We start from the raw sequence: 16,862 nt of genomic DNA on the forward strand, positions 1-16,862 counted from the left end.
AGTGTAAAATAATTCTCATTTCTTTAGTGTTATATCCAAGCACTTGGCGACGTTTTGATCCCTTTGCTTGACATAGAACCCAAGGGGTCGAAACATGGCAATGTGCTTGGATTTTAACCTTAGGATTATTTAACAGTAATAGATACTGTTGGACTTTCTTTGGATTTATGTCATGCAGACAAAGTCAAAATCTGGGGTGTAGTTTATATCTGGAGGTTAGTGGCAAAGCACCGATTTTACTTTAAAGAGGTTGTCCAGGGAAAAGAAAAGTAGGAGGTCCCGGAGGGTCCTACCTCTATACCCCCGCCGATCTCTGTATTGGGCCCCGCCAGATCTGTTTATTCCTATGGAGCTGTAGATAGGGGAAAAGTATTTTTTTCCTGGACAACCTCTTTTAGCATATTTCAATGTAATTTTTGTCACTGGTGCGAGATCTATTAGGACAGGGTATAGACCAAACCGGTGCATACAGTAGAGCTAGAGTAAGACTAGAATTAGAGAAGTATTGAGCCTAATGCATAGAAACCTTTCCACCACAAAGCCATTAGAGAAATCAGAGTAGCTGCATAGAACTTGCATATGTCTGGTTCCTCCCGACCACTCACAAGTCTGTTTTTAGTAAGAGAAGCCAGCGCAGTACCGAGTTTGTGATCAGCCTAAATGAATTTGTAAGTTATTCTCCGAACCAAAATAAAAAAAAGAATTTGGTAAGCAAATGTAAAAAATATGAAAAAGGACCACAGGATTTGAGGCCACCATATGGGCACAAAAATGGCCTGTATTATACCAGTGTAAAATTGGTCTTTGGCACTTTCTTCATGATCCAGTGCTTCTAGAATGATAGAGTTTTTTATGTTTTGATCCTCTTTTTTTTTTTTTTTTTTTTTTTTTTTTTTTTAGTTTTTATGTAAATATCTGTTTTTATCATTCTCCCCCCCCCCCCCCCCCCCCCCCCCCCCCCTTTTTCCCTCTGTAAAATGGATAGCAAAAACACAGTGTAGACCTAGCCTAACACCAGTTTAGAAAAATCATCCCTTTTGGGCAATTCACAATTTAAAAGCGTATGTACCATCAGGTATTTTTTTTTTTTTTACATTAGCTGATCGGCAATGGTGCGGGGATCTCAGTGGTGCGGTCCTTTTTTTTTTTTTTTTTTTTTAATTCTACCCCTTTCCCACGCTTGGCACCATTCATTCGCTGTACACCAGCCTCTGCTACTATTTTAATATTGTTTGAGGCAGTAATTGTATTGCTTCACACAGTAACTGTGCCCCCATATAAGCTGTTATTCCTAATATGTACATCCAAATAGTATTAAGGCCTCCTCTGTGCGGTCTTGAATAGACGGTAGGTAGGTATAGGTGTAGGTTGTCCACCTAATGGTTAGCCTCCCAGTAAATTATATTCCCCCTGTATGTGATCCTTCCTGCTGTAAACTCCTGTAGTCAATCCCTCTATAGTTAAGACTCCCTGCAGTAGTAAACATGTTCTGTTGTTGGTAATCTTGCTTCTAGCCAGTCCCCCAACTTCCTTTTCATTTTAGGATTTTTGAGCTCCTGCACTAACAAGCTTGAGGAGACAGCGGCCTCTTGGCTCCTCCCTGTCAGTCCACTGTATTCAACTATATATTATGGTTAGAAAACCAAAGAAAATCTGCCAAGTAATTATAGTGCTTGAAAAGCACTATATTGTAATCCGTATTCTTCTTCTTCTTCTTCCGTTTCTTCTTCCAGCCATTTTTCTGCGCGTAATACAGCCCGAACCGCTTTGTGCACACACTTCGTTCAAACTGCGTTTCGAAGCCCTCGGCGGTGTGTGGTGTGCTATCTATTTTTCGTTTAGATCGGATTTGTCGTTTTTAAGAAATTTACGTTAAACGACCCCAAATTTCCCATAGAAAATAATGGCCCATTGCAAATAATGGCCACACTCTAACCGCTGACAGCCAATCACAGCACATATGCAAATAGCTGAAATATAGCAGCCAATAGGAACTCTAAGGTCTCGTCATGCAATGTATCACACCATCCACAGTCACATGTCCACTATTGGCCAATAGAAGATGTAATATATGGAAGGTCCTTAACGATTTTGTCTCCCCGACATGAGTAAGATTGTCATGGTAACCGAGCAATGATCTTTACCATTATAAGTACTCAGATCGCTCTTAAGGGACCCAGGTCACCCTTAAAGGAACGCAAGTCGCTCTTAAAGGGACCCAAGTCTCTCTTAAAGGGACGGGAGCCATGTCGCTCTTAAAGGGACCCAAGTCGTTCTTAAAGGTACCCAAGTCGCTCTTAAAGTGGCGGGACCCAAGTCGCTCTTAAAGGGACGGGACCCAAGTCGCTCTTAAAGGGTCCCATGTAGCTCTTAAAGGGATCCAAGTCGCTCTTAAAGGGACGGGACCCAAGTTGCTCTTAAACGGACGGGACACTCCAAAAGGTATGGGACCCATGTCGCTCTTAAAGAGACCCATGTCGCTAGAGCGACCTGGGTCCCTTTAAGAGCGAAATATGTCCCTTCAAGAGCGACCAAGGTCCCTTTAAGAGCGACCAAGGTCCCTTTAAGAGCAACCTGGGTCCCTTCTAGAGCAAAATATGTCCCTTTAAGAGCGACCTGGGTCCCTTTTAAGAGCGAAATATGTCCCTTTAAGAGCGAAATATGTCCCTTTAAGAGCTAAATATGTCCCTTTAAGAGCGAAATATGTCCCTTTAAGAGCAAAATATGTTCCTTTAAGAGCGACCTGGGTCCCTTTAAGAGCGAAATATGTCCCTTTAAGAGCGAAATATGTCGCTTTAAGAGCAAAATGGGTCCTTTTAAGAGCAACTTGGGTCCCTTTAAGAGCAACTTGGGTCCCTTTAAGAGCGAAATGGGTCCCTTTAAGAGCAAAATGGGTCCCTTTAAGAGCGAAATGGGTCCCTTTAAGAGCAAAATGGGTCCCTTTAAGAGCAAAATGGGTCCCTTTAAGAGCGACCTGGGTCCCTTTTAAGAGCAAAATATGTCCCTTTAAGAGCAAAATGGGTCCTTTTAAGAGCGACCTGGGTCCCTTTAAGAGCGACCTGGGTCCCTTTAAGAGCGACCTGGGTCCCTTTAAGAGCAAAATATGTCCCTTTAAGAGTGAAATATGTCCCTTTAAGAGCAAAATGGGTCCTTTTAAGAGTGAAATGGGTCCCTTTAAGAGCGACCTGGGTCCCTTTAAGAGCAAAATATGTCCCTTTAAGAGCGAAATATGTCCCTTTAAGAGCAAAATATGTCCCTTTAAGAGCAAAATATGTCCCTTTAAGAGCAAAATATGTCCCTTAAGAGCGACCTGGGTGCCTTTTAAGAGTGAAATTGGTCCCTTTTAAGAGCGACCTGGGTCCCTTTAAGAGCGATCTGGGTCCCTTTAAGAGCGAAATATGTCCCTTTAAGAGCAAAATGGGTCCCTTTAAGAGCAAAATTGGTCCCTTTAAGCGTGAAATTGGTCCCTTTAAGAGTGAAATTGGTCACTTTAAGAGCGACCTGGGTCCCTTTAAGAGCAAAATGGGTCCCTTTAAGAGCGACCTGGGTCCCTTTAAGAGCAATCTGGGTCCCTTTAAGAGCGATCTGGGTCCCTTTAACCCTTAGACGACCCAGGGCGTATAGTTACGCCATGGAAGTCTGTCCCCAGACGACTTAGGGCGTAACTGTACGCCCTGGGTGTTTCTCCCGCTATGAAGCGTGCTCCGGAGCGGAGCGCGCTTCATAGCAGGTGGGGGCCGGCTGCAATCAGCAGCCGGGACCTCACCGGTAATGACACGCTGCAGCGATCGCGCTGCCGCGTGTCATTAACTCCTTAAACGCCGCGATCACGGCATTTAAGTGTAAGTGACAGGCGGAGTCCCCTGTCACTTACCGATCGGGACCCCCGCAGTGTGACTGCGGGGGTCCCGATCGGTAAAACGGGCCACCGGAGCTCTCTCACTCACCTGCCTCCGTGCGGTCCGATCGGCGCTCTGGTCACTGAGCCTGCACAGGCAGGCTCAATGAGCAGAGCGCCGATAACACTGATCCATGCTATGCCTATGGCATAGCATTCATCAGTGTAAAAATCCAAGTAGTGAATGTAAAAGTCCCCCAAAGGGACTTCAAATGTGTAAAAAAAAAAAAGTTAAAAACACTAACACACTACCCCAAAACCCCTCCCCCAATAAAAGTTGAAATCACCCCCCTTTCCCATTATATAAATAAAACATATAAAAATAAATAAATAGATAAACATATAATATACCGTAGCGTGCGTAATTGTCCGATCTATTAAAATATAACAAGCGTCATTGCGAACGGTAAACGGCGTACACGAAAAGAGGGAAAAAAGTGCGCGGATTACCGATTTTATGTTACATTATATATATAAAAAAATTAATAAAAAGTGATCAAAACGTCTGATCTTCACAAATATGGTATTAATAAAAACTAGAGATCATGGCGGAAAAAATGACACCCCATACAGCCCCGTAGGTGAAAAAATAAAACCGTTATAAGCGTCACAATAGTCCCATTTTATTTATAATTAATTGCCAAAAAAAAGGATTTCATTTAAAAAAAATATATATAACATTAGAGAATCTGTGTAACCTGCATATGGTTGTGTTCGTACTGACCTATAGAGTAATGGTATCATGTCGCTTTTACCATATAGTGCATTACGTAGACACAGGAACCCCCCAAACGTTACCATATTGCATTCTTTTTTGCGATTTCACCTATTTATATCTTCATAAATAATATATTTGGGGTTCCATCATACATGTTATGGTAAAATGAATGACGCCATTACAAAGTACAACTATTCCTGTAACAAATAAGCCCTTACATGGCCTGTAGATAAAAAACTGAAAGTGCTGGAGCTCTTAGAAGGGGAGGAGGGAAAAACGGAAACACTAAGATCAAAATTTGCGCGGTCCACTGGGTCATTTTGGGCCTGGTCCTCAAAGGGTTAAGAGCGATCTGGGTCCCTTTAAGAGCGATCTGGGTCCCTTTAAGAGCGATCTGGGTCCCTTTAAGAGCGATCTGGGTCCCTTTAAGAGCGATCTGGGTCCCTTTAAGAGCGATCTGGGTCCCTTTAAGAGCGATCTGGGTCCCTTTAAGAGCAAAATAGGTCCCTTTAAGAGCGACCTGGGTTCCGTTAAGAGTGACCTGGGTCCCTTCAAGAGCGAAGGGACCCAGGTCGCTCCTAAAGGGACCCATGTCGCTCTTAAAGGGACGGGAGCCAAGTTGCTCTTAAAGGGATGGGACCCAAGTCGCTCTTAAAGGGACGGCACCCAGGATTAAAGTTAAATGGAAGTCACTGGTAAAGGGGCGCTCTTTTCAAGCACTATGTATTTCCCTGGAAATGCAAATCTAGTTATTAGTTTGCAATCAACTACACAGAAAAATTCAAAGAAAAATAGCAAAATTCAAACCATAGTTGAAAAAATGTATACAATTCTTTATTAAACACATAAATTGTAATACATGGTGCAATCATGGCATAAAATACACAGAAGTATGCTGCCGGAGATATTAGTGGGGTACGTGTGTCAAAATGGTATGGAACCAAAAAAAGGTTGGAAATAATGGATACAATGATTAAGTACAAAGTACAGTGATTTAACAAATAGAAAAAGTTAAAATGAGGGTATTCACTTAGTAATGGTACCCTCTAGTGGTCACCAATTATATGGCACGTAATGAAGAGATAATAGTGTAGGACCTCCTATGCTGTCTGGGAAGGCTAGGTGGGCAAACTAACAATTGCAAACCACACCTGAACCGGAGACAAGAGTGGAGCAAAAGTTGACATGCTTTTGTAGCGCTGGATAACCCCTTTAACCCTTTGTTTGCTGCAGCAAAGTTCCCTTACATGGTGCAGCACAGAAAATCAAATCTGCAATTTTCAGCCACCCCTAAGCCGAATGAATCAAATTAATTTGATTAATCGCTCAACCCTAATTTCAAGTTAAGTTAAATGTCAGGAATTGTGGAAAACTTGAGTTTTAATGAAAGTGGCTAAGATGTATGGAAACATATGACCTCAAAACAGGGCTTCAGATAGCTAAGTAGCCTTAAAGGAAACCAATCACATCTTTCTTACGCCGGACATGCACACCACGTCTCAATGACGCATACGAAAGTGTCTGCACTGTTACATGCAACAACAGAACGTCCATGTCACAGTTCAGAGAGGAAAACAGAAAGCAATCAGATACATAGGAAAGAAAAATTGTACAGGGATGTAAGCTACTTTACTGAAAACAGCTTATTTATTCTTCTTCACATATATGGATGTGGTACACATCTGATTTTTACTTTTCTTGTTTTGTGACAACCTATTAAAAAATAAAGGTGACCAAACAATTTAGAAAGGTGACGTGTAGGAATGTGATATCCATTTTATGGCGGAATACAGTGTTTGGTCCAAAAAGGGATAATGCCTATTGTCTCGGGTTTGCCTTTATTTTCATTGTTGTGACTGTAGGTAGAAAATGCGGTAACCATGTAATAAAGCAGGGAATGTACTACACTTATAGGAAGGCTCTCTAAACAGCCCCATGGACCCTGAGCTATCACTGAGGACTGCGGCTGAAGGATGAAGACTGGTTATCCCTTTTAAGAATTATACTCAAATAAAAGATAGTGAATTGTTTAGTAAATGTTGAATAAAAAGTTATACTACTCTCTTTTGCCATGATTATGTTAAATTATGTCTTTTGAAAAAGATATCTTAGAACTAGTTTCCTGACGCAGGACATGTGCTGATTTTAATTATTATTTTATATTTGACATTTGAAACCACTAAGGTCATTTTGGAATGGGTACGAATGTTACTCTCTATAACAATAAAAGTGCTGTGTTCGCTTCATACATGCATGGTTCGACTTCACTGTTGTTCCAACAAATTCCCATTACTCGAAACTTGACCAAATATACATATATTCATAGATTTCCTTTTCTATATTGCACTTATTATTAAAAACTGAGTGTGAGTTAGAGGCACAGTAGTTGGGCCGGTACATTTACGGTCACCTTTTTATGCCAGCCGTTATTTTGGTGCCAAATTATGGGCCTATTATGCAAATTATGACCCTAATTTGTATATTACATAAATGTTTTGCCACCAAAGTGAGAACCGTCCAGAAATAGTTTTTGTGCTAACATAGCCTAATGTGTATCATAATTCTTAATAAGAAAATAAGGCGGCACTCACCATCATACTTGTGCAGAATTCCGTGTTCATTTATTGCGATAAAAACACAATATAGTCATGTCAGCAGGAAAGACGCCACTCGGCCATGATGTTCATAGGTGACAGCTGTTTCGCGTTATACAACGCTTCTCCAGACCCTGGGGTCAGACTCTAATGAGGCACCTGGGTCTATACAGGTCTGTATTTAGAGTTCATGTTGCCCTAGGCACTTTGCATGCTGAGCCCCTTCCCCCTGGTGTCGGATTGGGGTACCTGGGGCCCACCAAAGGAAATGACCCTTGGGGCCCACCAATATAGAATCAGTGAGACACGACAGGCTGACCCCAGTCCTTTCCTAGATTTATCTGTATCTGTGACAAATCTTTTGTGAACAACATTTTTAGTCTTAACTAAAACTCTCAGGACAACACTTTAATAAATCACTGTGTGCAGAGGCTCCTGGTGGCTGCAACCTGTGCGTGACAACCATCATCCCTGAAGGTCCAGCAATACATCTGTCTACAGCGGCAGTTATCAGAGGATTGTACTACTGTACTACAACTCCCAGCAGCTGTTGTAGTAGTTGGGTCCTAGTTTAAAAGTTTGCACTAGTGTACTGTAGTGACTGTGGGGCTGTGTCAGTACACTACCACAAACAATACACTGAACCTGTCAAAATGTTTGGCTTAGGCAACATTATCCAAACCTAAATAGTCAGCATTTGATTTCCATAGGCCAGAGGCTGTATCCATGATTCCTGGAGGAAATACTATTTTCAATTTCTTAGGCATCATAGAGCTTACCTTACAGACTCTATGATGGAAGGGCTGAGGACCACTTTTCAGTACCTGGGAATTTGCTAAAAAGAAAAACTTTGCTAAAGCTTCCTTCCTGTGGCTAGGAATATTAGTTAATATGATGGAACTGCCTTATTGTCATTATGTCCTTTAACCCCTTAGAGGATCGGGCCAATTTCGATTTTTGCATTTTTGTTTTTTCCTTCTTGTGCTTAAAAGGCCATAGCACTTGCATTTTTCCACCTAGAGACCCACATGAGCCACATAATTTTTTGCGCCACTAATTGTACTTTGCAATGACAGGCTGAATTTTTCATAAAGTACACTGGAAAACCAGAAAAAAAATAAATGTATGGTGAAATTGAAAAAAACAAAAACGCATTTTGTTTATTTGGGGGGTATTTGTTTTTACGCCATTAGCCCTGGGGTAAAACTGACTCGTTATATATGTTCCTCAAGTCGTTTCGATTAAAACAATATGTAACATGTATAACTTTTATATTATGTGATGGCCTGTAAAAATTTCAAACCATTGTTAACAAATATATGTTCCTTAAAATCGCTCCATTCCCAGGCTTATAACGCTTTTATCCTTTGGTCTATGGGGCTGTGTGAGGTGTCATTTTTTTGCGCCATGATGTGTTCTTTTTATCGGTAATTGATTGCGCATATGCGACTTTTTGATCGCTTTTTAATTTTTCTGAATTTGATGCCACCAAAAAAACCCCGCAATTTTGCACTTTGGGATTTTTTTGTGCTTACGTCGTTTACCGTGCGAGATCAGGAATAGGATTAATAGTTCGGGCGATTACACATGCGGTGATAGCAAACATGTTTATTTATTTGTTTACTTTTATTTTTTACATGGGAAAAGGGGGGTGAGTCAGACTTTTGTTATGGGAGGGGGCTTTTTATTGACATCACTTTTTTTTTTACTTTTACACTTATACTAGAAGCCCCCCTGGGGGACTTCTAGTATAAGCACTGCAGCTTCTGCAGCCGAAAGCATCCGAATGCCAAGCCGGGATCAGCGCCATTTAGGCGGAGACCCCGGCAGGTAACAGACACTGAGACCGCTCCTTCGGGACAACATCCTGGGGGGGGGGGGGGGGGCGATCTTCGCCACTAGACACCAGGGATCGGCTGCAGCAAGTAATCGGATGCGGCTGTCAACTTTTGACAGCTGCATCTGATTACTTGATTAGCGGGCATGCGATCGGACTGTGCCCACTAATAGCTGCGGCCCCAAGCTACATGCCGCACGTGGGACGCGGCCCCGCTCTGAACTCCCTTACCGACCGCAGGGCGTAAATATACACCCGCGGTCGTTAAGGGGTTATCTGCCAAAAAATCTTTTTCTTTCAAATCAACTGGTGTCAGAAAGTTATATAGATTTGTAATTTACTTCTATTTAAAAATCTCAAGTCTTCCCATACTTATCAGTTGCTGTATGTCCTGCAGGTAATGTTTTCTTTTGGGATGGACACTGTGCTCTCTGCTGACATATCTGTCCAAGACAGGAACTGTCCAGAGCAGGAAAGGTTTTTTAGGGGGATTTGCTGCTGCTCTGGACAGTTCCTGTCTCAGAAAGAAAAAAAAAAAGAAAAAAAAGCGTCATCACGCTTCAGTGACACCGGTGTCAACTGTTGGCAACCGCATTTCAGTAATGACGGGTGCGCTATTGTGGCGATATTACTGGCACACACATATACCATCAGCCACATTAGGATTTATGCTTTTTGGTGGACCCAGAGCACGGTGTAGGTGGGCGGGTGCTGATTGTACGCACCTGGTCACGTGATCCTGACTTCCCTTATATCTGACTGGCCACCACAGGCAATCACTCCCCCTTGCGGCCGCATTCACAATCTTGGTACTCCACGCCTGAACTCTTCTCACATTGCCATTGTAAGTAGGAACTAATTAATGGGTGTACAATGGAGGTTTTTATGTGTGTATATATACATGTATGGCTGTTATCATGTCCATTAGCTCCTGATGAAGTGAGCGAAACGTACGTCGGGCTGGTGGGCTGGACGGGGGTAAGATCTCAGTGTTGGTGTCTGACTTGTGTGGTCGTTTAGGAATTGGAATCTGTAGGGCCTTACTTGTGGTGCTCTATTTATTACCTGACCAGCCGCTGAGGGGTTACAAACAGTCTCTCCTCCATTATACTATATCATATTATACTATATCTATGTTGTCACTGCATTGCAGGTTAAACACTTGTCATTGCCATAATTTCAGTGACCACTAGATGGTAGTGTTGCAATTGGTACACATAATATTGCAGCACTTATAATTTCAAATTTTACATTGGTTTACCACACTGAGATCTTTCTCCCCCTCTGGCCTTATGTTATCTGTGTCTTTTCCCATGAAATTCCCTAGTTTTTATCAATTTTTTGTACATGTAAATAAAGGACTTTGTTATACTTCTAAATAATTGTGCAATTTTCTTCGGTTTTTTATATGGTTTTGTTGCACTGTATGTTTAGGCAGGACTTTCTTTTGGGTTGTCTGTCTCAGAAAGAGATGTCAGCAGAGAGCACTGTGTCAGTCTGACACGTCGTCTTTCTTCTCCTATACCCAAATTCTTTTTTCATACCCTGGATCCTATTATTTCCTTTTATTTGAGGTTCCCCCAGATCAAAGTTGCAAATCCCAGGATTTTCTAGATTTAGCCTTGCAGGGCATCAATTTGTATTTTTTAGTTGGTCATCTCGAGTACCTTTTGATTGTGAACCTTCCCTTGTTCCTCCGCCATTTCTGATCTTACAATGTGCTTTTTTCTTGCTTGCTTATAATAACTCCCCTGCTGTCTTTGCATGTGCTCTTAAAATTTTTTAAGACCTCATACCTAATAACTGGTTTTCTTTGTGTTCTCTCCTTATATCGAACACTAAAGGCCCTGACTTTGAAACTTGTCGAAATGAGATAACTCTTCAAGTTCCCACCCAAGCCGAACTCAGACATAAACTTTCTTCCTTATCCTCAACGTGCACTGATTCAGCCAGCCAGGAAAACAGTGAAGACGGTGGAGAATCGCCTATTATCCAATCAGATGAGGAAGATGTTCATGTGGACTGTGTACCCGCTGTCAGCCTTGGTACAAAAGCCAGTTCTGATGTGAGTGATGAAAGCGATTCCCACACTGCGTGAATGCGAGCTATCTGTAGCTGCTAAACCCTGGAGTGTGAGCCATCTTTTTACTAATCCACCTCCACATGCAGTGCAATTGTTACTGATTTACACAAAGTGTTGTGTATTGGAGTCATTTGCGAACAAAATGGTATTAAAATAGTGTTTTATATGGAGACTGTAGAATAGAGGGGAGAGTGGATATGCTGCAGAATGATGCAGTGTTACTTGTGTGCTTAGTTTTTTAAGCACCATATTTCTCTCTCCTAGAAGACTGGACTGAAGTCCTGCATGAACAACCACTGGAATAGTGTTGCTTTTATTTAGATGCTTAGCCTTTTATATAATACGATTAAGGTATTCCCTGGTATAACCACAGCAAAACAATTCATTCATTATAGAATTGTACTGAAAGGCTAAGCATAGGTTATATGAATGACAAGGATGGCTAGGTTCACTGTTATGCCTCCTGCACACGACTGAATACAAGGTCAATATCACTTGGACCCAAAATAAGGCAACCATAGAATTATACGGGCTCTACTGTGTCTCCTGACGCCAAGCTAAGGCATACGGAGGGTTTTTTGTTTGGTTTTGTTTTGTTTCATTTCATATACTCTGTTGGGTGAAAAAAAGGGTATTCAAAGAATGAGATCCTTTTATTATTTCCCTTAATGGGCCCCATACATATACTGTAAGCGTCTTAGTTCCGTTTGTCCAAGAGATGTACATGAAATATTCTGAGTGATCGAGAGCAATACTGAAAAGCCAGTACCACATCACAAATAATAAGCTTAAAAAAAGTGACAACTTTTTACACAGTATTCTTTGATTTATCCTGTGCCAACTATTGTGTACTTGCCTTGATGAATTAAACAGTTTCATACCATTAACTAACTTATGCCGAAATATTAATTGTTCCAATGTATGATTCTTACATTCTCACTCTATACAATTGCAAGATTTTTTATCTTCCCCTTTTACCCAGTAATGACACCATGCTTACCTCTGCAAGCTATGTGTATGCCTACATTCAGCTTCATGGGACTGAATTGCAGCCTGATGCATAGCCCATGGCCTAAAGGGTGCTGTATCTAGAGAATTCCTTTATGTAATCCTTAAGAAAAAAAAAACTTGAATGAATGTGCCTGTGTGATCACCTTGTAAGGGTCCATTTACACAAAAAGATTATCTGACAGATTATCTGCCAAAGATTTGAAGCCAAAGCCAGAAACAGACTGTAAACAGAGATCAGGTCATAAATTAAAGCCTGAGAATTTTCCTCTTTTCAAATCCATTACTGGCTTAGGCTTCAAATCTTTGTCAGATAATCTTTCTGTGTAAATCGACCCTAAAGCAGTGATTCGTGGCCCACCAACTGGTCTTGATTTGAGGATATCCCATTTAGGGTGCCTTCACACAGGACGGATCCACAGCGGGTTTCTCTCTAATTTTCAGCGAGACCTACTGCGGATCCCTGCCCTGTAAAGTCTATGGACATTCCGCTGCCAGTATGTCGGGAGACTGCCCCGTTAACCACCCGCTGGCCGGAGCTTATATATTACCTGGTCAGCGATCCAGCTTGTTTTGAGGGTTTCCGGGTGCACATCCCGTTTAGGCAATCAGTTTGCTGCCCTGACGCGCCCTGCTGCGAGTATGTCTGCCCATAGACTTTACAGGGCAGGCATCTGCTGCGGATCTGTCATGTATGAAGGCAACTATAAAGAACACCAGTGATGATACTTGAAAAACTGAGTATAATTATATCACCTGTGAAATACTAAGGAAATCCTCAAAACATGACCTGTTGGTGAGGCCCTAGGGCTGGAATTGTGAAGCACTGTTGTACTATAAGGTGATCCTGTTATATAACACTGTGAATACGGTAAAGAATTGTGTTTTTGTTTACCTAGTCTCCCAAAAATGGAATAAAGAGCAATTGACCCTTTTATCAATACTAGACTTTTAGTATTTTCTCCTTTTTCCCATCTACTGAAATAAAGGTTTTTTTTTCGCAGTATCAATTGTAGTTTGTAACAAAACATTTCACCATAAAGTATACTGCAAAACAGAAAAAAAAATAGTGAGATGAAAATTTAGCAAATTTGTGGCCGCTTTGTTTTATGCAGTTCATTGTGCAGTAAAGGCCACATTATCTGTATTTCTCAGATTGGCATGGTTGTACCCATGGGGTGCGACCCAATTTGTCATTTATGCCATTTTTTTGCTATAATCTCTAGATTTTATTGGTATAATATTTGTATAAATCAGACCTTTTGATGGCTTTTTATTTTTTATGTTATGTGACCAAAAACAATGCAATTGTGGCAATTTGATATATTTTTTTTAAAGCATATATATATATATATATATATATGTGCCATTTGCTGTACTATTTCAATAACAACATCCTATGTTAATCGTTTGGACATTTGATTCCCTGCAGCAGCCAGGAAAACATGGGCTACATTGTCTTCTGTCACTTGATCAGGATGGGCTTATAATGTAAGTCTATGGTACCATCTTGGCTTTATGAACACAGATTGTTTGGCTGGTTGGGGTCTGAACACTCAGACACTGACGGATAACCGATAACTGTTTTTGTTTTGAAAGATGTGTGTGTTTTTAGGGTGGTTTCTTACCTACTGTGGACAGTAATTGGCTGAAATGGTCACATCCCAGTTTAGCATGTCACAGTGTCAGACAAAGGGGGAAATTTATCAAGAGCTTTGGGGGAGATTTATCAAACTGGTGTGAAGTAAAATTGTCTCAGTTGCCCCTAGCAACCAATCAGATTCCACCTTTCATTTTTCAAAGAATCTGTGAGGAATGAAAAGTGAAATCTGATTGGTTGCTAGGGACAACTGAGACAATTCTACTAATTCCCTTTTGGTCTAAGTTCTATTAATGAACCACTATTTAATGGGCGAATATTTTTTAGATGCAACGTTTTTTTTAATCTGCCTGTTTTGAGTATTCACTCAAAAGTTTGCATAATCCACGATTGGCGCCCAGTTCTTATATGCAACATTTTAAAAAGTCGCACAAACAGGTTCAGGCCTCTGGTCAGTACCAGGTGAATATGCTTGAACAATTTTTGTGCCACTTTTTACTTGGATACATTCACTATGGCAGTGGTACATTTTAATAAATCAGTCACAAGATATTGGAACAAAATTTACACCGATCCTCATTAGAATAGTTGTACACATTAGATTCCTTAGTAAACGTCCCACAATGTTTTTTGTTTGCTTCAGACAATCCGTAGTTATTAGACAGGTACATTCACAATAGATCACTATTTAGGATCGGTATATTACTTACATCATTCTGTTCAGCCGTTCTTCTAATATGGAAGAAAATAGGATTCTTGCCATGCAACAATTTATAGCTGACTGCCTATACACAGCATGGATAGATAACTGCCAGTCAGCAGCTGGTGGGTGGAGTTTTCTGCATCTCATGAATAAGGAAGACTACAGGTCTTACACATATAATGGAGAGAACTACTGTACTTATTGTCCATGTTATTCAGGCTGCACAGAACAATGTAAGTAGGACAACATAAACCTGCTGACAGAGTCCCTTTAACCCTTAGAGGACCCGGCCAATTTCAATTTTTGCGTTTTCGTTTTTTCCTCCTTGTGCACTTGCATTTTTCCGCCTAGAGACCCACATGAGCCCTTATTTTTTGCATCACTAATTGTACTCTGCAATGACAGGCTGAATTTTTTCATAAAGTACACTGCGAAATTCAAAGTGTGGTGAAATTGAAAAAAAAAAAAAAAGGATTTCTTTTATTTGTTGTTTTTTTTTCTTTTTTTTTTTTTCCGTTTTTATGCAGTTCGCCCTGGGGTAAAACTGACTTGTTATGTATGTTCCTCAAGTTGTTACGATTACAACGATATATAACATGTATAACTTTCATTGTATTTGATGACCGGTAAAAAGTTCAAACCATTGTTAATATAAATATGTTCCTTAAAATCGCTCCATTCCCAGGCTTATAGCGCTTTTATCCTTTGGTCTATGGGGCTGTGTCAGGTGTAATTTTTTGCGCTATGATGTGTTCTTTCTATCAGTTCCTTGATTGTGCATATGCAACTTTTTGATCGCTTTGTATTACAATTTTTCTGGATTTGATGCGACCAAAAATGCACAATTTTGCAATTTGGGATTTTTTTGCGCTTACGCCATTTACCGTGCGAGATCGGGAACGGGATAAATTAATAGTTCGGGCGATTACGCACACGGCGATACCAAACATGTTTGTTTGTTTGTTTATTTTTATTTATAACATGGGAAAAGGGGGGTGATTCTGACTATTAGACTTTTTTTTTTTTAAACTTTTACACTTATACTAGAAGCCCCCCCTGGGGGATGACCCCTAGACGACCCAGGGCATACCCGTACGTCCTGGGCCTCCTAGGCCACTTGAGAGCGGTGCTGCGCGGCGGCCCCGCTCTGAACCGCCACTTTCCCAGTTGCCGCATGTAGCCCGGGACTGCGGCTAATTAAGTTTTCAGATACAGCTGTCAAAGTTGACAGCTGCATCTGAAAACTGACTGCAGCCGTTCCCTGGTGTCTAGTGGGGCAGAGGGGCAATCCTTGCTTCTCACCTGGGCCGGGGTCTGCGCTGTAATGGCGCTGATCCCGACTCAACACTCTATTGTTTTCGGCTGCAGCAGCTGAAAGCAATCGAGTGCCGATCTCATGGATCTATGCAGTATAACTATACTACATAGATCTCAATGAGAGATCAGTGTGCATATACTTGAAGTCCCCCAGGGGGACTTCTAGTGTAAGTGTGTAAAAAAGTAATAAAGTTTTAATGTTATAAATAAAAATAAACGTGTTTGGTAACGCCACATTCGTAATCGCCCAAAATATTCGTTTATCATATTAATGATCTCGTACGCTAAACGGCGTAAGCGCCAAAAAATCCCAAAGTGCGAGATTGTGCATTTTTGGTCGCATCAAATCCAGAAAAATTGTAATAAAAAGCGATCAAAACATTGCATATGTGCAATCAAGGTACCGATAAAGTACACAAAGGATAAGAGCGCTATAAGCCTGGGAATAGAGCGATTTTAAGGAACATATATTTGTTAACACTGGTTTGAATTTTTTACAAGCCATCACATAAAATAAAAGTTATATGTTACATTTTGTTGTAATCGTAATGACTGATAACAAGACAGTTTTACCCCAGGGCAAACAGCGTTAAAATAAAAAAAGTGTAAAAACTCCGGGGACAAAACACCAGAGATAAGTGCCTATACTAATTTACAAAAACATGAGAAAATGACAGAAGATTTTGCCAAAAGCAGGAAAAACTAGGAAAGTTTTTTGGTGTGTTTTTTTTTAGCCCAAAAATCTGTCCCCGAGGACAGCCTCAATTTGTATTTTATGGCAAAGTGGCCAGAAAGAAGCCTCTGCTCAGTTAGACACATGACAGCCGGCCTGGATTTTAAAAAGGAAAATAAAACACCTAAACTACTTTCAGGGTATAAACCCACACACCGTATACGCAGCGTATTTAATGCTGCAATACGCAGCAAACACGATCTAAATAACTGAGCACAGCATCAAATCTGCACCATCAAATCTGCTGCGTATTTGTTGCATATCTGCTGCGTATATGTGTGTGTGGGTTTGTACCCTCAGACCAAGGAACAATATTCTTTGTTCCGCCAAAACCAAGATTTAACTTTTTTGCCTCAATTGTAAGCATCATG

At 40.9% G+C, this 16,862-nt stretch overlaps 1 protein-coding gene across 1 annotated transcript in view; it reads left to right on the forward strand.

Annotated features, from left to right (window-relative positions):
* Positions 1-13,079, forward strand: part of DTNBP1 (dystrobrevin binding protein 1) — a 104,151-nt gene extending 91,072 nt beyond the window's left edge. Inside the window, exon 10 of the mRNA XM_069957989.1 lies at positions 10,892-13,079. Coding sequence (XP_069814090.1) covers positions 10,892-11,145 — 254 coding nt within the window. The 3' untranslated portion in view covers positions 11,146-13,079. The remainder of the gene's footprint in view (positions 1-10,891) is intronic.
* The last annotated feature ends 3,783 nt before the right edge of the window (positions 13,080-16,862 follow it).

The sequence above is a fragment of the Dendropsophus ebraccatus genome, chromosome 2 (genome assembly GCF_027789765.1).
Source record: "Dendropsophus ebraccatus isolate aDenEbr1 chromosome 2, aDenEbr1.pat, whole genome shotgun sequence".
In the NCBI taxonomy this organism is placed as follows: Eukaryota; Metazoa; Chordata; class Amphibia; order Anura; family Hylidae; genus Dendropsophus; species Dendropsophus ebraccatus.